The sequence below is a fragment of the Capra hircus genome, chromosome 1 (assembly GCF_001704415.2).
Source record: "Capra hircus breed San Clemente chromosome 1, ASM170441v1, whole genome shotgun sequence".
In the NCBI taxonomy this organism is placed as follows: Eukaryota; Metazoa; Chordata; class Mammalia; order Artiodactyla; family Bovidae; genus Capra; species Capra hircus.
Genome location: NC_030808.1, coordinates 130,429,871 through 130,452,989, shown reverse-complemented (window position 1 = coordinate 130,452,989; position 23,119 = coordinate 130,429,871). Strand labels below are relative to the sequence as shown.

General features: G+C 38.7%; 1 protein-coding gene across 9 annotated transcripts in view; it reads left to right on the top strand.

Moving 5' to 3' along the window:
* ARMC8 (armadillo repeat containing 8) overlaps positions 1 to 23,119 on the top strand; it is a 106,247-nt gene that overhangs the window by 54,400 nt on the left and 28,728 nt on the right. For 7 of the 9 annotated variants that reach the window (XR_001918255.1, XM_018049953.1, XM_018049950.1 and 4 more), the window contains 2 exons: positions 1,994 to 2,194; positions 5,307 to 5,402. Coding sequence is in view for 8 of the 9 variants with exons in the window: in XM_018049953.1 (XP_017905442.1) it covers positions 1,994 to 2,194; positions 5,307 to 5,402 (297 nt within the window). In the remaining variant the exon portion in view is untranslated. The remainder of the gene's footprint in view (positions 1 to 1,993; positions 2,195 to 5,306; positions 5,403 to 23,119) is intronic. The other 2 variants (XM_018049962.1, XM_018049961.1) reach the window with 1 other exon arrangement.

Below are 23,119 nucleotides of genomic sequence, written 5' to 3'. Positions count from 1 at the left end.
AAAGAATAAGGAAAAAACACTTGAAAGCAATCATCATTATTGTGGTGTGTCAGATGCAACTAGAACTCTGAAAAGCCCAGATGAAAGACTAGCCCTAAAAGTCCTAAGACCTGGATTCTGGTTTTAGCACTTCCACCAGTGACTCGGTTGGTAGCCTTGGGCACATCCCTTACTCTTTTGGTGCCTCAGATTCCTAATTATGCAAATGAGAGCAATAATTCCTGCTCATCTATCCCACAGGGTTATTGAGAATAATAATAATATATTAAATGCATTAAACTTCTTCTTAACTCTAAAGAACAGAATAGCTGTAAATAGTGTGTCATTTTGTCAGTGTGAAATCTCTCATTATCTGTGTTCAAAATGAACCCAAGGATAAAAGACCGTTAAGAAGATTAATGTTTCCTTTAGTTTTGGTGAAGCAGACAGTTGATATAATGAGATCTGAGGACCCCTAAGTAGGTAGCGCTGCATAGAGCACTGAGGGCTTCCGCATCCTTACTTAACTGCTCTATCCCTACTTTTCTTTCTCATGGATAAACTTGTTTAATAGTATCTTCTTTGGATAGTAGTTGTGAGCATTAAATTCAATAATCCATGAATTTATGGTATTGATAAATGTTGGTAACTATTCAAAGGAAAATAAGAATAAGGCTTTCTTCTTGGAAGCCTAGGGTTGTATCTTAAAGATGGAACCAGCCTGATAAGAGATCAGTAGTGAACAATGAAGTACTGAACTCTGTGGTAAAGCTATGATAGGAACTTAGAACAAAACATAGTTGACTGTGGTTGTAGAGGAAAGCTTCATATAATTCTGAAGTTTCAGTTTCTATATCCATATCAACCTTTAAAGTTAATTCTTCAGCCTTAGAAATATAAACAAGGGATATTTTTAATGAGAACCTAATGTATGGACAGGGAGGCCTGGCGTGCTGTGATTCATGGGGTCGCAAAGAGGCGGACACGACTGAGCGACTGAACTGAACTGAGTGTAGGGCTTCCCACGTAGCTCAGTCAGTAAAGCATCTGCCTGCAATGTGGGAGACCTGGGTTCAATTCCTGCATCAGGAAGTTCCCCTGGAGAAGGAAATGGCAACCTACTCCAGTATTCTTGCCTGGAGAATCCCATGGACAGAGGAGCCTGGCAGGCTACAGTTGATGGGATTGCCAAAGTTGGACATGACGTAGCGCTGTCTTTATCTTTAAGGTAGGTTAATTACCAAGCCAAGATTTTCAAAGGACCTCAGAAGTAAAACTGATATCACAGTCATTCCAGGGAGTTCTTTGGAGAACCAAGGAATTGTGATTGGTGCAGTTCACTTGGATTAGAGGAGAACTGGTAGAATCTGAGCAATGGGAAGATCACTGAATTTTTAAAGCTGTATTTTGTTTTTGTAATCTCTAAACAAAAAATTGAAAGTCATCCCAGCCATAACACACTCATTAAGGAAAAAATTCTGGAGTAGGAAATGGCAACCCATTCCAGTATTCTTGCCCAGAAAATTCCATGAAGAGAGGAGCCTGGCAGACTGCAGTCCATGGGGTCACAAAGAGTCGGACACGACTGAGCAGCTGAGCACAAGGAAAAGATAGTGTGCTTTTTCTAAGGCAAAATTTTTCCTAATTAAACTGCTGAATTATTTTAGGTAAATAAATACATTGACAGGGCAAAAGCATCAGCAGTGATACATTAGGGATTCTTGAATGTCTTTTGTAAGGTCGTATGATAAAGCTTCAGTCTCATCAATCACAAAAGCCTAAAGTGCTTTGAATATATGTGAGTTTAGTGTGCCAGTATAAATGATTAATGCGCACTGAATTTTGTTTTTACATTCCAAAAAAAATCCTTTTATTCTCTGAAAGTCTTTATTGAAATATTTGATTACCAACATGACTCCCAGTAAAAACCATTGGGTCGATTTAGTTACTATATGATCTCCATCATGCTTTTCCCTTTACCAAAAAAGCAAATAATTAATTTCACTCCTTCCAGACATTGCCTTGTTTGGTTCGAATGTGCAGTAAGGAGAGGTTACTAGAGGAGAGAGTTGAAGGAGCTGAGACACTCGCCTATCTGATTGAACCAGATGTTGAGCTGCAGAGAATTGCTAGCATTACTGATCACCTCATTGCCATGCTTGCTGATTACTTCAAGTATCCCAGCTCTGTGAGTGCCATCACTGATATTAAAAGGGTATGTTCTCTTTTCCTTTTCAGCAGCTCAAGAGAGGGATTTAAAAAAAGATTTTCTTACTGTTCACTACTTTGAACCACTTGATAAATTACAGTTCAAAGCCCTTTTAAGTAAAGAAATCTTTTACTTTCGGTAACAAACATGATGTTGCTTTATGAGTTTTTGAATTCAGTCTGTTAAGTTTTTTAATAAGGAGGTAATCAAGAAATTTCATCCCTGATTCCCACCTAACCCCAAAATAGCAGGGTCTCTAAGCTAGGGTTATTGACATTATATCAACATCCTCTAATCCTTTTCAGGGTTCCAGAATCATCTCTGTTGCTATATTCTCATTCTTTAGAGCAAAGATAATCTTCTGTTCCAGGAGGCTGAGTGGCTTTATTTTACTCTCTGCCATTGTTTTTTCCTATCTTTTCTTCTAATTTTTGCCATCTCCTCTTTCTTTTCTGCAGTTTCATACTGTGTTTCGGGCCTGGTAGTTGACAGTAAAGCACCACCTAACCTCTAGTTTGAAAGCATCAAGGACCAAACTGTGCTAACTTTTTCTCAAACTATCAGTTCCTTAGAATGGTAGATATTCTTTTTGGCTTTGTTTTTCTCAACCTGTTTGTCATACGCACTTCTCTAAGCATGAGAGAGAAACATTCTGTTAGAGAAAGTTTATTTAAGGAGGTCACAGTAGAGAGAGCATTGCCTCTTAAATGGTAACCAGTACTGTTTCACATATGTGACTATGTTTTTAATGCTGCTGGTCCCAGTGGTAAATTTTAAAAACTATTCTTTTGACCTCTCCCCTGCCCTTGGGTTCCAAAAAACTTCATCTGGTAGGCAACTGTTCTTTTGGCATTTAACACTAAAAATAAAACAAACTGTTAAGGGTATACCTTTCTCTGTCTCAGAAAGGGCCTAGAATAACTTTCATTGATATTTGTATTAATGTACTCTGCCCTTTATATATTAAAGTTTTGTGCCTACCCTTCCTTCAGTATAGCTCAGGTGATAAAGAATTCACCTGCAATGCAGGAGACCCCAGTTTGATTCCTGGGTCAGGAAGATCCGCTGGAAAAGGGATAGGCTACCCACTCCAGTATTCTTGGGCTTCCCTCATGGCTCAGCTGGTAAAGAATCCACCTGCAATATGGCAGACCTGGGTTTGATCCCTGGGTTGGGATGATCCCCTGGAGAAGGAAAAGGCTACCCACTCCAGTATTCTGGCTTGGAGAATTCTATGGACTGTATAACCCATGGGGTCACAAAGAATTGGACACGACTGAGTTACTTTCACTTTCATTTCCTTCAATAGTATTGTTTTTCTAGTAGAAGTGATAGGTTGTATTGAACCATCTTGCCTTGTCTGTTTTCCCTCTGACTACTTGCTCAAACTAACACAGTACTTCCCAGTACAAAGATATATGAGCAAGTCCTAACTATAGCCTCATGAACCCCTTTAGTTGACCATCCCAGCAAGGCAAATAGAACACTTTGATGGATATGAGAATGAAGAAACAGTTATAAGAACTTCTAGCCTATATATATGCAAAACATTTAACTGGTATATAGATTATCCCTTCTCCTAGGGTTTTTCCATCACAGTAAAACTGGGATAATAATGACTTTTAAAAATCTCCTAAACTTGAATATTAGTTTGTTTTGTCATCTTTATTTTTGATGCAGTGGTTTCTGACATAGAAGTGTGGATACTAGACCGAAAAGGGACTTTTTGCATGTTAATAATGTGTGATTTTCACAATACTTTGCTTAAGTCCAAGTTAGTATTCTACTGAGTTATGACTGGAAAGTAGTTAAGACATAAGAACACATATTTTAGAACTTACACATCAAAATGAATATTGTGTATTGGGATTCCTCCCATAAACCATCTGTGCCTGCTTTGATCAAGATATTTTTGGAGCTACACTTAAGAATTGCCTTTAGAACCACCCCATCTGAGTTTCAGTTTTTTTTTACTCTGGAGTTTTTGTTGTTGTTACTCTAAATGACATTACCCAGCTGGGTTTCTCCAACTTCACACACCAGTGACAGTTAAAACTCTCTTAGTTGATGAAAATATGTTATTATCAAGGTTTTCTTGCTAGTATGCCATTCAGTTCTTTAGGAATTTTCAAAAGAGGGTTTCAGAATATTATGAACAACACCTACATCTTTGCATAAGGGTGAAGTTTTCCAACTTTTTTGGAAAAAGTTGCCGTCATTTGGATGAGTAAGTTATATCTCTTAGTTGTGAAATTATTTATTGATATGCCTTATAAATTTACTAGTTTGTATTTAATCACTGAAAGTGTCCTAAGAACATACTTCTTTTATCTTTTTGGTAGTTTGGTGATAAATCAGGTATTTGGAAGAACTGATAACTGAGAAAGCCAGTTATGCATGTGAAAGACAGCATTAATTATTTCATACCAGTAATTTTAATAAATTTATCCCAAAAAAGTCTCCTGAAAACAACTCTCAGATAGCTGTAATAGACAGATAGTAATGATTACTGTTTTCTGTTGTTTATTAAGTATTTTTACAAAGATTTTCCTGCTTCTAAAAAGCTTTTTAAATGCTGAAATTTGGCTAGTACTATTTGGGAAAACCTTCTCAAAGATTCAGCAGCACTCAAGTTATCAGCTGTATTCTAGGGCTGGAAAGGCCTGAGTATGCCATGTTTGTGAGAGTGTTTCAAAGAGCTGTTGGGGAATTCCCTGGTGGTCCAGTGGTTAGAACTCCACGCTTCCATTGCTGGGGGCACAGATTCAATCTCTGGCTGGGGAACTAAGATTCCACATGCCATGGCCAAAAAAAACCAACTGGTGCAAGCAAGCATCGGTGCCACTAAAGAAACACTGAATTTTTAGGGCTCAAAGATCACAAAGGTTTTTCATATACCAGTGTTAATCACATTTTAGACAGAAGCAAACTGCAAGAATTCCGGGTCTTCCTGACACAGACCCAGCAAGGTCTTAGTCATATGTGAGCCAAACCCCAAAATAACCAGCACTAATATGTTAGTAGCTGTTAAGCATTCTTTTTTTCTTCAACTCTATTTGTTTTATTGAAAATTTAATTTGTGGACTGGGTTGGAACACATCTTTTTTTCCTCCTGTAGCTTGATCATGACTTAAAGCATGCTCATGAACTTCGCCAGGCTGCATTCAAGCTCTATGCCTCTCTCGGAGCAAACGATGAAGACATCCGGAAGAAGGTGAGTCTGGGAGAGGGGCGTCCCCCAGTCCTGACAGCCAGCAGGCAGGGAGTGACGTCAACCTGAAAGTCGTGGTGAAGAGCACTAACAGTGACTGTTTGAATATAATAAAACAGAGTGACTAAAGGCATAATTGAAGAATGAATGGGACCCGGATTTGGGGGGTTGTTTTTTTTTTTTTAGAACATAGAGTGGCATGGCCGTGCTGGAATGACAAATAACCGGCGTGCTTTTTTGTGTCATTAATATGGATTATTATGTTGCACATTTTTGCATGTGTTCTGATAAAAATCAATTCTAGCACTGTGAAGCTTCAGATACCTTGAAAGACCTAACACTAGAATTGTAAATGTTATTTATGGAAATCCTTTCCAATGCCATTGAGAAATTCATATCTCTATTGTATATTGTTCTTTGATATGTGGCTTAGTTATGTTTATTTTTTTTGCTACTGTGCAAGTTTGATGTGAATAAAATCTTTATGGAATAATGATTTTATGTTTAGTGAGTGGTCATCTGAATTTTCCAGCTCCCAAAAAATGTATCACTGGTATAGCACCTTATGTTATTGCAGTCTAGTCCAACACTGAGCTCATGTTCTTCATGAGAATAGTTCTAAGCAGGGAGTCAAGTATTGTAAGCTCTGATCTGGCTCTCTCCCGCAGACCAAAAGGCTGGAGCTTACTACACACAAAAATGTATAATCTAATAAATTATACACAAGACTTTAGGAACATCAATAAATTAATTCATATGTTCTGTCCTGATGAACCATAGCAGAAAGCAAAATGTGGCAGTTTACTAAATCTTCCCATCCTGTATTGGTATTTTAAGGAGCCCTGAGAGAGAAATCGCAAGTGTTGGGACTTTAACATGATTTAGAGAGGTACTTTGGGCTTGTAGAGAGAGAAGTATGGGATTAACTGTAGGTTTATTAAAATAAATTGGACCACAGTTGGAGAAAATTGAAATTAATAGCAGTAAGATTAAATATGTAAGTAACTTTGGTTTAAAATCTGTGCAGAAAACACAACTAAGCTGAATGTTTTCCATGTACCTAAATTTAGTTCAGTTAACAAGATGTTTTTGACTTGATATGTTTTAGTAAATATCTATAAAAATCCTTTTCAACACCTCTAAGCTTTAATTTGTAAACTGTTACTTCAAGGCAGACATACTAGTGATACGATATTCACTCTGTCTAAGCATGATTTATGGATATTGATGTTCATATGTTTCATTCAGTTTAGGAACATGGTATATTGCCAAGGGGAGAGGATTTTATGGCAATTCATATAGATGAAACATTTTAAAAATTGACGTGGACTGTGTAACTTAAATACATAATGATTTGTTTGGGGATGGTTTAGTAGAGCCCAATGGAAAGAAAAGTATTTTACCCATTCTTTTAGCTCAAGAAGGCCATGCCATGGACTGAAAGGGAGGTAGATAGATGGACCGTAATGAGGGGGAAATAGGATGTCCATTTGTACTTCTTTGTACTTTTTTGTTAATAAACTATTGTTTTGGAATTAATGACTTTAATTTGTGATATCGTGTTCTAGAAATACAACATAACAGTCTGGTGATTAGTAGTCTAAACTTGTATTTATAATGTGTATAATTTCCTGGTAAGGCTAAATCCTGATAATTTCTGTAGAAAGATGACAAATAAAGAATAAGTTATAATTATTATAGTTTTTTTTGTGTGTGCTGAAGAAAAGATACTGTGGTATGCTGATGTAATGGGGATTCTATAGAGTTTTTAGGAAGATATTGAATTTCTGTGGAATCAAGTGAATAATTTACAGTTCATAGCAACTACTGAAGAGAGAAATTGTAAACTGAAAAATATAAAATAATTTTGTGATAAAATCTGCATGAAAACAGTTCCTAGTGGAGAATTCTTATTTTCAGTGTAAAAAATGATAAATGATAACTCTTCCTTTGAATGCATTTATTTCTATTCTATTTTTTGTTGAAATAATTATTTGGATAGATTTTTATTTAGTTTCTCTATGAAATATTTATTTACTTTTTACACTTATGCCTTAATGAACTTTGATTGTATCTCATTTTTTGGTGTAGATTCTTGAAGTACAATGTTTATTATTGTTTTATTTTTTAATGCAATTTTCGTACATGCCAAGATGGAATTTTAGTTTACTGAGTTAATGAGTGGGTAATAATCTCTGAAAGAGATTTCAAGGACTGTAGACCCATTTCCACCCCCTCCTTTTCCCTCACCCCAAACAAAAGCAACAAAAAGGCTTTATGTTTGCTCCAGGATACAAATAAGAGATGTTCAATTGGTCTGCCCTTTAAATTGAAGATAGGAATGTGATTCAATAAATATAGGAAGTAACATATATCCCATTGCCTTTTTATGACCAGTTAAGGAAATGAGGCAGAATGAAGAACAGAGAACTAGAGACAGTGAGAGGTATACACAGAAGTAAAAGAGAAAGATACAGGCCTCCTTTCTTCATGGAATTATGGCTGCCTCTATCTTACTGCTTCTAAAGACTTCTTAAGGCCTGCTGTGATTTCATTTCTTGATACCTCTCTCTGGGCCACACAAAATTAAGCTGAAGACTGATTATGACCTATAGGTCAGAGATGTACCAGTCCTGCTTTGAAGCAGTGTTGGTGTGTTCCCATTAAAAGTAACTAACTGTGTAACAGTCCCAGAACCTCATAAGCACTCAATATTGTTAAATGAATATATATATAGAGAGAAATATAGAAATGAAAATGCAGAAATCATATGCAGAGTGACATTTCCTTTAATACTTCTGGATCTTTCGGTATCCTGTGCAGAACAAAGTTGGTATCCTTATTCCTAGCTTGGCATCCTTTATCACTCCGTGGCATACCTACAAATTTCCTGATTTCCTGTGGTGTCCTGTCAGTGAAAGAGGGTGGAAAGAGTCCTGCTGTGAAAGTGGAAAACATTACCATTAGCTGTGACGTGAAGAGGGAGAAGAAGCCCAAGAAAAGATGAAGGACCACTCAGCTTGACAACAGAGGTGGCCTGGCCATATTAAACTTAGATAATTCACAATTTTGAAAGCAAGGGCAGAGTAGGAGTTGAGAGCTCGGTAAAAGAAGGGTCCAGAGCACAATAGCAGTGCCTGCACTGACAACTGTGCCAGGTAAAAATTAGGTAAGATGCCAGATAGTCTTTGCCATGGGGAAAGTCTAGTTTCTAATGATAACCTTTACCACATAGTAACGCTGACTAAGAAGTATAAGTTCAGTTAATGGGATGGTAACAAAGAAGTTAGAAAACTAACAAATTATTTCAAGTACTGGTATCCCAATCAAAACCCCAGTCATGCAGAAGCAGCAGTGGCAAATAGTCCTGTAATTGTGAAGTCCATTGTTTTATAACAAAGAACTGCTTTTTTGAAGACCGTCTCTTGACTGGTATCTATTGATCATCAATTAGGTTGGAAATTTAAAAGGATTGTCTCTCTTACTTTCTTCAAGGAGGTTATAGAATTTATCAGAAATAGCTAGGAAGTGTAAATTGAGGAAAATTAGGAATATATTAAATATGAATAAATTAAAATGTAAGGAAATTAATAAACTTAACTAGATGTTATTTTTGTTTTTGATTAAAATAAAACATGTTACAAATGTTAATGTAATACTTATTGTAGCCTTTGCTCCTTTGAGATATCAGACTAATGGAGCCTTTCAGAAAGCTTTCCTCTTGGATTTTGAGTACTTTTATTTTAGCTGGAGATCCCCTTTAAGGAACTAGACTGTAAGCCCCACGAGGGCAGGGATTTTTTAAAATATTTTGTTCCTCACTGTATTCCCAGCATCTACAATACTGTTGAGTGCATAGTTGACATGTAACTAGTATTTGAAGAATAAATGGATGAATGGGAAGAAAAAAAACAAGCAGATAATCGAACCATATTGCAAAATTGGATTGTTAAGCACTGTTAATTGTATTATAAATGGACCTCTCTGCATTAAGAACTTTCATAACTTTACTAGCAATTCTACAGATATGTGGAGAGAGGAGATTTAAAATAGAGAAAACCTACATCTGATCATATAGACAGGGGTTTCACTATACTTAGCATAGAGGGGATATAGGAATTCTCTATTTTCAAGAGACAGACAATTCCAAGGGCATGTCTTCTACTTACTTTGATACAGATCAAAGAGAACATGTTTTATGATATGGTACTTGTTTAGTTTTGAAATAATTTTTTACCATTTCTCAGTTTTTTCCTTTCTAAGTGTGTGATTTTTAAAGATGTATAGCACTCACAAATGTGAATCTGCACAATTTTTCCCCTAGGGATAGAAGTGATTTGGTTTATAGAAATTAGCCCAACTCTTAGAAATCAACCTATTCTGTAAAGTGATATACAACTGGATGAAATAATTCCCAATTAATGAATGTCAGATTTTTATGAAAATCAATTAATGAGGGTCAGTAATTTAATTCTACATAGATTGATTGAACTTCCTACATTGTATAAATAATGTTAGATGGGTGGAGAGAGGGGGGAAAACAGCAGGTGTGATAGAGAAGTCAAGACACAGCCTTAATATTCAGAATTTATAATAAAACCTTAGTAAGTCAGAGAAAAGTAAGGAAATCCCAGTAAGAATTTGCAAGGGGCTCAAAGAATTACTTGGAACCAATTAAAGTGGACATGGTGATATCAGTGGACCTATCCTTGAATCAGCTTGGAAATGAATAATTTAATATTTTGATGTTTTCCAAATGCCCGTTCTATCTTCAGGAATCAAAAACATGAAATCTTAAGTTTCTGTTCTTTGTTAAGGGGAAAAGGACTAGTCACAGTGGTTTTTACATAACACATGTGAAGAAGGTAGCCAAGAGTGAGATATATTTTCTTTTTAAACTGAACAATCTTTTTTCTTGGACAGTGTTTTTGAGAAGTATAGGCAGAGAAAAATGAGGAAAGGAAAGCAAAAAGAAGATTGAGACTTTGTCTTACACCCTCTTTTTCCTAGCAGAGGAAGTTTTATCTTCAGGGACATTTTAGTTTGAGATACAATGTATTTGAAATATCTAGCATGGTGTGTGTAGGTGCTCAATCAATGGAAGCATTTGTTAGAATACCTTCCATGAATAATTTAATTGGAAGATTAAAGATAAATATATTTTTAAGTGTATTAGGAAAAAAAATTGAATGATATTGGGGCATAAATAAGAAGGTTAGTGAAGACGCCTTTTGTGCTATAAATTTCCAAGACTACTAGTTATTTGTTTAGTAAAAAGAATATTTATAATTCAGAAACATAGGTCTTTCCTTAGTTTATCTTTAATTAATAAGTTGTCTTCCTACTCTTATATTTTAAACTATATTTAAAATACTCATTTTCAAAACTTTTTTGTTGCTATATCATGCCCTCTGAAGCACAAAAACACTTTTGTTTTTCTTGGAATGAAATAGAATTTACAATCTAAATCAATAATTGGTTAAAAGCATAGGTAGTAGATGTCTTGAGCAAAGTAAGGAGGCCAAATTCTATCTAACTTTATCTAAGTATTAATTATTACTGTCTATGATTGCCATAGATGTCATTTCTCCAAAGAATCATCATTCTTCTGAAACCATATCCCAAATGCACATGTTCAAATTTTGAACAAATGTAAATCTTCTGTGTTTTTGAAGTTACATGATTTTAAAGTACATTTGTAAATTTAGGCCAGCTTTTCTTACTATCTTTTTAATATCTCAGAAATTTAATAAGTGCTTCACTTTGATCTTTTTAAATCATTTGTTGTAGCTTTATTTTATTTTATTATTGGTCTTCTGTGTAACAGTATAATTGTACCATGAATTTATATTTTTAAATATTTTGTGAAGTTCATTAATTCTAAATGGTTATCTAAAAGGTATACTGTCAAAATTATGTATTTGTCTCTGCCATGAAATCAGGCAGATGCAGAGAATTCTTTCTAAGCCTTAGTCTACATGTTGAAACAAATGTCTTGAACATTTTGAAGGTTTTCGACGGTACCACAGAAATAGCACCCTTCAGGACTTGGTTCTGCTACTGAATAACAACAAATCATTCAGAATTCAGAATTACTTGATTTAATCTGTGGTTAAATTGTTAGTTATCATCTGAAAGCTAATCTGCTAAAGAATTTTAAATGAACTCTGCAGCATTGATTCATGATGGTAAGTATTTTTAAAGAGTTCACCATGACAGGACCAGGTTTTGCCACTTGCCCACAGTATTAAGACCCTTGGCCTTCAACATACTGAAAGAAACAAACCTGGGAGCGATAATGCTATATACAGAATAGAGGTATTTATACAATAATGAACTTATAGTTTAGAGTTTCATTAAATGGAGACATAAAATTGAGAGTTATACTGTTTTTGTGGTATTGTAGTGGCATAAATCATTGAATTAAAGTTCTTGTTCTTTTTTTCAATAAGAAGTACAAACTGGTTGTTTCATTAGTTGTTTATAATATAATTAAGACAGATGTCTAATAAACCAAGAAATTGGCTAAAATATGGTATATATTAAAGACCATATTATATTATGGTCTGTGTAGAGCTAAAATTAGTGATTTGGTTGGACTTTCAAGAATGTTCTATCTAGAAATGAATCAGTTGTTTGGGATGATGAAATATTTGTGGAGAAGTAGACCTTGAGAAGATTGAGTTTGTGATGAAGAACCAGAATCAGCGCTACACACTTCCCTGTACTGATGCTAGCACAGGAGTTGGCAAACTGTATCCTGTGGGTACTTGTCACCTGTGTAATAATTCTGTAGCCTCTGAGCTAAAAATGGTTTTTGCATTTTTAAATGGTTGGAAGAAGAAAACCAAAAGAAGAGTAATATTTCCTGACATGAAAAGTAAATTAAATTCTAATTTGTGTCCATAAAGTTTTTCTTCCTCTGTATCTTTTTTCAGCTTTTTTGAGGTATAATTGATGAAATATCTATCGAATTTGATTGGAATATAGCCATGTTGACTTGTTTATGCATTGCCTGTGGCTATTTTACACAATCACATGGCCCAGAAAGCCTAAAAGTTTACTGTTTGGCCCTTTGCAGAAAAACTTTTCCTGCGCTGTGCTAAAACTGCATAGCTAAATAGAAACACCCATAAACCAGTTTGATGAAAAACTGTATTTCTCATTTGTCTCTTCATACTGGACTGTAGAAAGAAATGGGGCCCTACCAAAACCAGAGGGGAGGCAGGGGGGACTTGGAGATCAGTTGTCTGACTTCCTGAAAGAGAGGCAGTGTCAAGTGTTGACAGTATGACATTGCCACTGGCTGCTGTCCTACGTGCTGTTTCCCTTGTTTGAGTGATTTTGGCATGTGGCAGATAGCAGACAAATTGGATGGTAGTTACAGCTTTTGGTTATGGTAGGAAACCTTAGATTCTGTGTATTGATTAGCAGAGTTGTCAGAATAAGATTTCTCACCTTGTCAAAGAGAAAAATTAAGATCCATCCAGTTCCATTATTAAGTAAATATCTGTTTAGCCTTTACTACATATGAAGCATTGTGTTAGGTGTTGTTGTTCAGTCACCTAGTCGTGTCTGACTCTGTGACACCATAGACTGTAGCACGGTGGTATGGGGCATGTAAAAATCATGTAATTCAGATATTAACATCAAGAGATAATCTGTTGGGAAACCATACTTAGCAGAATTAACGTTTATTGAGCACTTACTGTGTGCTGGGCACTGTGCTGATAAAGGTGCATTAGCACATTATCTCCCTTAAACCTTACACAGCCTTGTAAGGTCAGCTGTTACAGATCAGGAAACAAGTGGTTTGACCAAGACCATCCAGCCAATAAGTGGTAGCCCCTAAATTGTGTTCCAGTCTCTCTCACTCCAAAGCCATTGCTGTTAACCACTTTATTACTTTACTCATCTAAAGTTAAATGCCCACTAGAGCCAAATCATGAAATGGCAAGAAATTTCACTGGGAGATATGTGATAGTCTGAAAAAAAAGTGCTATGAATTCAGAAAACTTGATCATCTGTATTAAGTGGTTGCAAAGTATAAGATTCAGGAAATGTGTGTTTTCTCTCACATAGTTTTTGGTACAGAGTGAATAATGAGATGCATTAATCACATCCATTTATTCATGTGGCATTTATGATATACTTCATCCTGTATTCCCAAGAATAAAGCACTAGACTCATATGTAGCTTGTGGTAGCCTACAACTTAAAGCAGTTAAGGAATGAGACACTAGATTGCTGTGTAGTAATTCTAGCGCCTCATGTGTGTGTAAAAATCTCATCTACATTGAAAGCCACTTTTGCTGTGATCCACCTAGATATGATTAAAATAAGACTGTAGTTGAAGTCCATTTATATATTATTAAGAAGTTTACTTAAAAACATTCTCATCTTTTCCTTCTAAGATATTAAGAAATAAAATATCTCCATATCTGTTTTCCTTCTGCATCCATTGAAGCTGTTAGTTTCTAAGGCCACTATCTTGATATGACTACACTGTAAATTAATATTCTGGAAAGGAAGCATCCAGAGTTAATGATGTCATCTCAGAATTTTATTTTGTAGACAGCTTTCTTATGGAATAGATTTGAACTTGAGGCAGCATTTTGAAATCTTTTAGTAGTTATCTCTTATCAAGCTATAATGTTCATAACTAGAATGTAAGCTCCATAAACACAGTACTTGATAGATAACTATGCTTGTATTTATTGAGTAAATTGTGTATGTCTGGACATCAGAAGTCAGGCAGCCAACCTGTAGGATATTTAAGACTGTTGCGTGCACAGCTTTGTGCTGAGGAGCAGGGGCTGAGCGAGCCATTGTGTTGCATGGTTCTTAGAGCAGCACATCATTCAAACCCCTGAAAACCAGTAGGAGATGGAGGGGAAGTTTCTAGTTCTGTTGTTTGAATAGTCACTTATAATGGTTTTGTCTATGTGCTAAAACAAAAGTGTAACTCAGCAGCTGTTTAGGTTTTGTTCTGCCATAAAGCTAGTGGTTGAACTTTTAAAATTGAACTCTTATGTGTAGAGAAATATGTTTTTGACTGAGGAAGTGTTGATCAGTTTTTAGATGTTACAAGTATTCCTCACATGCTGTATTTATATTTTTGGTTTCAAGAGGACAGTTTGGGCCAAGAGAGTTCTCCTATTTTTTTCTCTACAGTGTAGAAAAGTTTAGAACTTTTGAGTGTTTCTTTTAAACACTTACCGTAAATGAAGTTTCACAGCTGTTAAGAATCCGCCTGCAATGCAGGAGACCCTGGTTCAATTGCTGGGTCAGGAAGATTCACCAGAGAAGGGATAGGTTATCCATTCCAGTATTCTTGGGCTTCACTGGTGGCTCAGACGGTAAGGAATCTGCCTGCAGTATGGGAGACCTGGGTTCAGTCCCTGGGTTGGGAAGATCCCTTGGAAAAGGGAACAGCTACCCACTCCAGTATTCTTGCCCAGAGAATTCCATGGACATTGGAGCCTTGTGGTCTACAATCTGTGGGGTCACAAAGAGTCGGACATGACTGAGCTACTTTCATTTTAAGAAGATAAAAAGGTCCAGAGGTAGAAATTACAAAATGCCACTTAAAGAGGCTTAAAAGCAAGAATGAAATACAGAAGGCCCACCCTAAGAAACCCCTCCTCTTTGTCCTCCACTCCTAAAGCAGTGATACTGCTCCCAGGCTTGGACCTGCAGGAGAGCTTAGATGTTAATTTAGTTCAGTGCCTTCAAGAGAAAGGACCAAAAGGAGGCCCTGCAGATCAACTCTTATGATGTTTGGTTTTCAGTTTCTCTGGCTGAGAGGACGTATGCTATTTCCCCCAACCCCCTGTCTCCCAAGATTGTGGGGTTAGAGAAGTTTGGTATAAATGTGGAAATGAGCCATGGAAGACTAAGAGAAGGGAAGAAATGCCTTGTAAAATGTTTACTGAGACTCCAGGATATAATGTTTTGATCAGTAATCTGTCTTTAGAGAAACTGTGTATATTTTAGAGGAAAAAAAAAAGTCTCTGGTAAAAAATTACCCTTTCTTCTTTAAATATTTGCTAGAGGAAAATGTCGGAGAAGGCAATGGCAACCCACTCCAGTACTCTTGCCTGGAAAATCCCATGGATGGAGGAGCCTGGTAGGCTGTGGTCCATGGGGTCGTTAAGAGTCTGACACGACTGAGCGACTTCCCTTTCACTTTTCACTTTCACGCATTAGAGAAGGAAATGGCAACCCACTCCAGTGTTCTTGCCTGGAGCATCCCAGGGACGGTGGAGCCTGGTGGGCTGCCATCTGTGGGGTCACACAGAGTCGGACACGACTGGAGCGACTTAGCAGCAGCAGCAGAGGAAAATGTCAGGAAATCTTGTATGGGACAGTGGCAAAAATATGACAGAATAGGCTGTAGTTGGGGAAAACCTGCAGGTCTCATCCAGAGCACGTAGGGCTTGCAGCCTACGAACAGTAGAATATTGGTCTGTTTAGTTGGTATCTGCTGAAGCTGGGTCCTGATTCTAGCATGGAGAGCAGATTATAAGGGAATTGAATTTCTCAGTCAGTGGAACTCACTCTTCTGGTTTCTTCACAGTGTTTCTGGTTTTCTTCTCAACTTTTCTTCATTGACTTGCAACCTCTCTGACCTTTGGCATTTATACTCCCAGCCCAGGCTGAATGATTTGTCATTTTTCTTTCATGTAGGTGTTGTGAATTGGACCTTTTCTGTTATCTTTGTCTATCTTATTAACAATGCCCTCTCTTGCCTTGTATAGTATATACTAATCTTCATTGGCCTAGGATGTCAGTAGGTAATCTGTAGTTCCTACAACCCTAAAGACTTTTAAGTTCTCTTCATTCCTAATTTTCAAACTCAGGCCTCAACCTCATAACTGAGGCTAAGCAAATATCTCATCCTTAAGCACAGTGAGCAGAAGGGACCTCAAACTAGAAGCCGGAAAAATCGGGTGGAGTTGACTTGTCAGCTCTGCCCCAAATTTGCCTAGAGAACCTGAATCAGTGACTTAATCTTTCTGAACTTCGAAGACCTCATTGTCGATAAAGAAATTTATTTCTAAGACCTCTGTAGATTTTAAAACCTTTACAGAGTTAATTTCCAAAACCTGTGTATATTTGAACATTATTCAAGTAAAAATTAACAGCCATAAGTTCATTTAGTTCTTTCAGAAAGTTGTGTCTGCTGCCGTTAATGCCATGGGAGTGCAGTAAGAGGGTCGGGTTTCCAGCTGAACCTGTTTAAGAGCTAGCATTGCAGCTGCCTACTGTTGGGGGATTTTGTTTGTTTTGCTTTGTTTTAAAAAAGGAGTAATGGCATGAAGATGTACTCAGGAGTTATAAATATTAAGTGCTCGAGCATTTCCATGATATGCATGGCAGCATATCCTTTAGTTAAGTATTCTGTGGCAGAATCAGTATGCTCACATCCTAAAACCTAGGACAAGTTTGATTTTCTACTTGTAGGAATAGATCCCTCTCCAGTCCGCTGCAAATGCTACTCAGTCTACCAGATCAGCTGGCTGTACTTACCTCACTCCAGTGTTTACTTTGTTATCTCTTAACCCCTTTTCATCCTCCCAGCCTTTACCTCATTTCCAAAGCCAGTCGACTGCACTGTCATCTGATCTTGTGTTCACAGGGCTCATCTTTTAAAAAGATAACTTAGATGAGGGGCTGGACCTTATGTAAATGGCCCCCAGTAGGAAGGCCCAAGTGTGCGCCCTGAGACCGACACTTGTGAGACTGAAGTGTTGACATAACAGGTTCAGGGCTCTTGTAGATCCTTTTCCCTTGCCAGACCTACTTTTTCTCCCTGACCTCCTTGTGCTACAGTCTGCTTGACTGCTTAGTCCTTGCTGCCTTAACGAGACTTTCTGGATTTGATACTTTATCATCTTAGATGGCAGTGTCTTCTGACTTAAAAGTTTGATTCCAAGTCTTCGCTCTTTCTGGACAGTTCTGTTTTGTTATCCTCTGTTGGAACTCTTTCTAGGAACCTTTCACAGAAGCCCATTTGGAATTAACTTGTGTTTATCTGGCCATTGTGCACATTAGCATAAATAACTGAGCCCACCTGCTTTGAATTGTCTAAGAAGTTTGGTGACGCTGCTAAGAATCTGCCTGGTTTCCATTTCCACATCTTCATCTGATTTCATCAAGTTCAAAGTCCACTCTGAAGTTTGTAGTACTTGGCAAATGCTTCGTCCTGGGTCTTGCTGGAAGAGTAGCTGTGTCTTGTTTTCTTTTTAGCTCTCTGACCCTTCAGTTCTTCAGTTTTCTGAGAAAGAGGTGGTTTATGACTTGGCCACAGCTAAGTTATAGATCCACTAGAGCTCATGGAGGGCTGGGGAATTCCCTTTTAAGCCAAGGCCATGTGGGGTTGCAACGAGTCTGACGACTGAGCGACTTTCACTTTCACCTTTAACTTGGTAATATTCCCTTGTATGCCATGCACCTCTGCCTTAGGATAACCTGGGTTCTACATTTTCCCCCTGACCCTCTAGGCTGACCCCTTCTCTCCCCCAGGCCATAGGGATCTCCTGTCCCAAAACAGGGGTCTCACATGCTATTCCAGTAGATCTTCATCTGCCCCTACGAGAGCTCCAGTGTCAGAGACAAAAAGCTTACCAAAAGCACATAGTGATGAAGACACCAGCAGAGGGTACATAGCACCTAGCCCACTGACCTCAAATGTGGTCAGTTTAGGGTACAGCATTTTTTATATGCTTTAATTCTATAGTTAAATGTACAAACCAGTCCCCTTGAAGAGCAGGGAAAGAGAGATGACTCCACTCTGAGGATTCAGTCCATTACTAATATTCCTCCTGGCCAGATGCAATGTCTGTGTATCTCTCTCTTAGAACAGATTCAACAAGCTATGCCACAGGGCATATTTGCTGAGCTATGGTGAGGAATCTCCAAGAACCACGAGGTGGAACAACTTCAGACCCCACTTAGCATTGCTCTTATACCTGGAAAGACCTAAAGATCCTTTGCAGGGACTAGGACTGGCTGTCCATCATTATCAACTCTACAGCACAGTACTAGGGTCGTTGAAAGACACCTTGGAGAATGTGTTTTGTTGTATTTGGCTTTCCAGCCCCACATCTGAGAAGCTATCCAGTGCTCTGTTAGACCTTTCCTGTGGGCCAGAGAGCTACTATGGCAGTGGCCACTGCCAGCTCCTTCCCAGGTGACCTGAAAATTGTTCCTCTGGATTTGATTCCACACTTTTTCCTATCTCCAAGAAGCAACAGTTAGACCCAGGCATGGAACAACAGACTGGTTCCAAATTGGGAAAGGAGTACGTCAAGGCTGTATATTGTCACCCTGCTTATTTAACTTATATGCAGAGTACATCATGAGAAATGTCAGGCTGGATAAAGCCCAAGCTGGAATCAAGATTGCTGGGAGAAATATCAATAACCTCAAATACACAGATGACACTTACGGCAGAAAGTGAAGAAGAGCTAAAGAGCCTCTTGATGAAAGTGAAAGAGGAGAGTGAAAAAGCCGGCTTAAAACTCAACATTCAGAAAGCTAAGATCATGGCATCCGGTCCCATCACTTCATGGCAAATAGATGGGGAAGCAATGGAAACAGTGATAGACTCTATTTTCTTGGACTCCAAAATCACTGCAGATGGTGACTGCAGCCATGAAATTAAAAGATACTTACTCTTTGGAAGGAAAGTTATGACCAACCTAGATAGCATTTTAAAAAGTAGAGACATTACTTTGGCAACAAAGATCCGTCTAGTGAAAGTTATGGTTTTTCCAGTAGTCATGTATGGATGTGAGAGTTGGACTATAAAGAAAGCTGAGTGCTAAAGAATTGTTGCTTTTGAATTGTGGTGTTGAAGACCCTTGAGAGTCCCTTGGACAGCAAGGAGATCCAACCAGTCGATCCTAAAGAAATGAGTCCTGAATATTCATTGGAAGGACTGATGCTGAAGTTGAAACTGCAATACTTTGGCCACCTGATGCAAAGAACTGACTCACTGGAAAAGACCCTGATGCTGGGAAAGATTGAGGGTGGGAGGAGAAGAAGATGACAGAGGTTGAGATGGTTGTATGGCATCACTGACTCCATGGACGTGTGTTTAAGCAAGCTCCGGGAGTTGGTGATGGACAGGGAAGCCTGTTGTGCGCAGTCCATGGGGTTGCAGAGTCGGACACGACTGAGCAACTGAACTGAACTGAATCACATTTTAATCCTCATTTTGGTTAGTGTATTCACTACAGTGCTCCTTTTATTCCTGCGTAGATGTCTCAGTATGCTCAAGGCTACAGTTGCAGTTAGATCCTGTTGCTCATCCATGTAGCCTCTCAGGGCACTCTGGGGTTTGAAACCTAGATTCATTCGCATTCTGACTTTGCATCATTTTTACCGACTTGCTCCCCTACTGATACCTTAATGGAAAAGGTAGATCAGACACTTAAATAGTGTGCTTTCTGGAACCCTAGCAGGGTTCCGCTATGATGAATTTAGTTACAAATCTGGGCCTCCTACTGCAGACATGTTGATAGACTATGACCAATAGTCTGAAGGGAATATACTTCCAGATAGTTCTGCTACTTGATATCCTAAATGAGGAGCGAGGTTTTCCATCTGCCTTATAGCTCCCCTCTATCCCCGAAGTGTTAGCCACCACAGCCCCCAGAAAACTTGAAAGAAAGTTTAAAGCCCCACTCCGTATTTCAGTGACTGACCACTAGCACAGTTCTCCAGTGTTCCCTGGTCTGAGCCAGAACATCTTCTTCTCGAATTACTGTCTACTCCCAGTTGATAATAGAACTCTTGTTCTTGAGAATAGGCGTTTTTCCTACTTACCTTTTGCACTTGTTTCACTCTGTTTGCCTTAGCCCCATGACTTGTGTCATTCCTAAAGTGCTCTTACTGACATAGATTCAAGTGCCATAGCACTCATTAAAGAGTGGATTGCGCTTGCTTATTCAACACTGTAAGTTTATTGGGAACAAGGGTTCTCTCTCCTCCATCACTGTATCTTCAAGTTTTAAAACCATGCCTAGCACTCAGGGAGCACACAGATATTTGCTGAATAGATAAATGCGGGCATGTAAATAGGAGCTGTGTCCTGTTTGCCCTTCCTTGCCTGCTCCCTGATTTTGTCCCCCTGTCCTGCACTATCTCCATTCTCTTCTAACCAACCTGGCTCCCCATGTCATTTCTGAACATCATGGCAGTTTTTCCCAGACAGACTTACACAATTTTTATTTCCCTGACTGCAAAGAATTGGAGTTAAAATAATTATTGCTGTATCCCCTTGTTTTCCTGAAGGCCCAGAGAGGTCAAGCGAGTTGCTCAGACGCAGGAATGGATCTGTATGTCTACATGATTGCTACACCTGTCCTGTGCCTTGGCAGATTTCCATCTTTGCTGGGATGCAGCCAGTAAATATTGTCCAGGAGCCTTTTACACATCTGTATTTACTGTGCCCAGGTTTCTTAAGCAGCAGAGCCAGTCTAATAGTATTTCTCAGGTCTGGGAGCGTAATCAGGTGTCCCTGCCCCTGCGCCTTCCCCAGCCCGCAACACTTTATTTTCTGGTAATGTGACTACACTCAATACAGGGAACTGTTTCTCCCAAGTTATCCCTTCTTATTCTTAAGTAGGAATTACTTCCCAAGTCATGGAGAAGGAGCTTTCAGACTTCTGCATCTAGCTATTCAGTGCCCAGATTTTTGCCCCAACTTTTAATTTCCTTCCCGTGCCAAAGGCCCATGGCACGTCTTGTCTTTTTTAAAAAAAGCCTTGTCTTTTTCAAGAACAATGGCTAGTGCTTGATTGAAGGAACCTGTCAGTCAAGCAGTCTTTGACAGTTGCTGTAGCATGGAAGATTAGATAACTTGGGAAAGGCTGTAATCCCAAAGAAATAGTAATAAGGTCCTAAAACAAGTTTATTGGAGTGAGATCAGTAAGAGAATGAATAAAAGGTGTAGAGTGCAAAATCACTTGATTGGGAGTTCAGGAAGAGATGAAATCAGAATTAACAAATGTAGCGCCTGGGTGATGGGGAGAATAATAACACCTTTAACAGAGTGACAGACAGACAGACATGGAGAAAGAGCACATTTAGGAGGGAAGATAAACTCAGTGTGGGACATAAGGGGTTAGACTTCATGGAAATTAAGTTTGGATTGAGCAGGCAGTTAGGAATATGAAGCTAGAGTTCAGGAAAAAGAAGTATCCATATCGAGCTGATTTCGAAGTCACAGCCTTTTCATTTATGTAGAGTGAGGATGAACAGAGCTTTGGGATGCATGTCCATTTAAGGAAGGGAAAGGGTGAAAAGTCTAAAGTTTGGGCACTTATGTCTTTTAAATAGAAGTGGGAATGGAAGGGGGTGGGGGGAGACGGAGGAAGGGGACTCAGTGGGGTAGAGCAGAGTAAAGATTCAAGAAAAGGAGTGGAGAAGCAAGAAGGGCTTTGAGCTGGAAGTACCCAGCCTCAACAGGAGTGAAGAAAAGTATGGAGACATGTTAATGAGAAGAGGGAAGTTGAGGCAGCTTGTGTCCCAGAAAGAAAGCAGTGTCCTTGGAGAATGAGATGAACACAGAGGGACTGAGGGTGTAGGGAGATAAGAAGCACTAGAAGGAGGAGGTAAACATCATGAGAAAAATGGTGTCTCCTGCAGCAGAGTGCGAGGCCCATGGGCCCACAGTGAGCAGGGTGGCGTGCCCTGGGACCAGGCAGGCAGGGTTGGTGGTTTTTCTGTTCTAATATCAGCAGGGTTATTTATTTTTTTTTTTTAATTGGAGGAAAATTGCTTTACAGTGTTGTTGGTTTCTGCCGATACAACAGCAAGAATCAGCCATTAAGTATCCATAAGTCGCCTCCCTCCTGAGCCTCTCTCTCCTCCCCGCTTTCCGCCCCTCTCAGTCATCACAGAGTGCCAGGCTGGGGTCCCTGTGCCATGCAGCAGCTTCCCACTAGCAATCTGTTTTACACATAATAGAGTGGATATGTCAGTGTTACTTTTTCCATTCGTCCCACCCACTCCTTTCCTTGCTATGTACGCAAGCCTGTTCTCTACATCTGCGTCTCCATTGCTTCCCTGCAGATAGTTTTCATCAGTACCATTTTTCTAGATTCCATATTTATGTGTTAATACACAGTATTTGTTTTTGTCTTTCTGATTTACTTCACTCTGTGTAACAGGCTCTAGGCTCATCCACCTCACTACCACTGACTCAAATTTGTTCCGTTTTATGGCCGAGTAATATTCCATTGTGTATATGTAGCATATCTTCTTTATCCATTCATCTTTCTGTGAACATCTAGGTTGCTTCTGTGTCCTGGCTATTGTAAATAGGCAGCATTTGGGGATCTGAAGCAGAACTGAGTGGTGGGAGGACAGTGGAAAGGAGTCTACTATGTGGAGTATCTGAGCGTGACATCCAGGTCAAAGAAGATATATGAGGGTTAGGGTGATCAGTAGGCAGTGAGAAGGGCGGCATTCAGGGGCTGGAGATGACAGTGAGGACAGAGGCGGATGTGCACAAAGGTAAGGCTGAGATGAGGTTTGGTCTAGGGTGAGAGAAATAGATCAACATGTGTTTTCATTGGTCACTTTGGAACCTGCAAATCATTACTCTTTTTTTCTTTTTTAAAATGAGCATTCCTCCTGCCCTATGACTGCAGTGTGGTTGCCTGTCCTTAATAGTTGATGGTCTTTCTCCTAGGCACCGTTCATTTC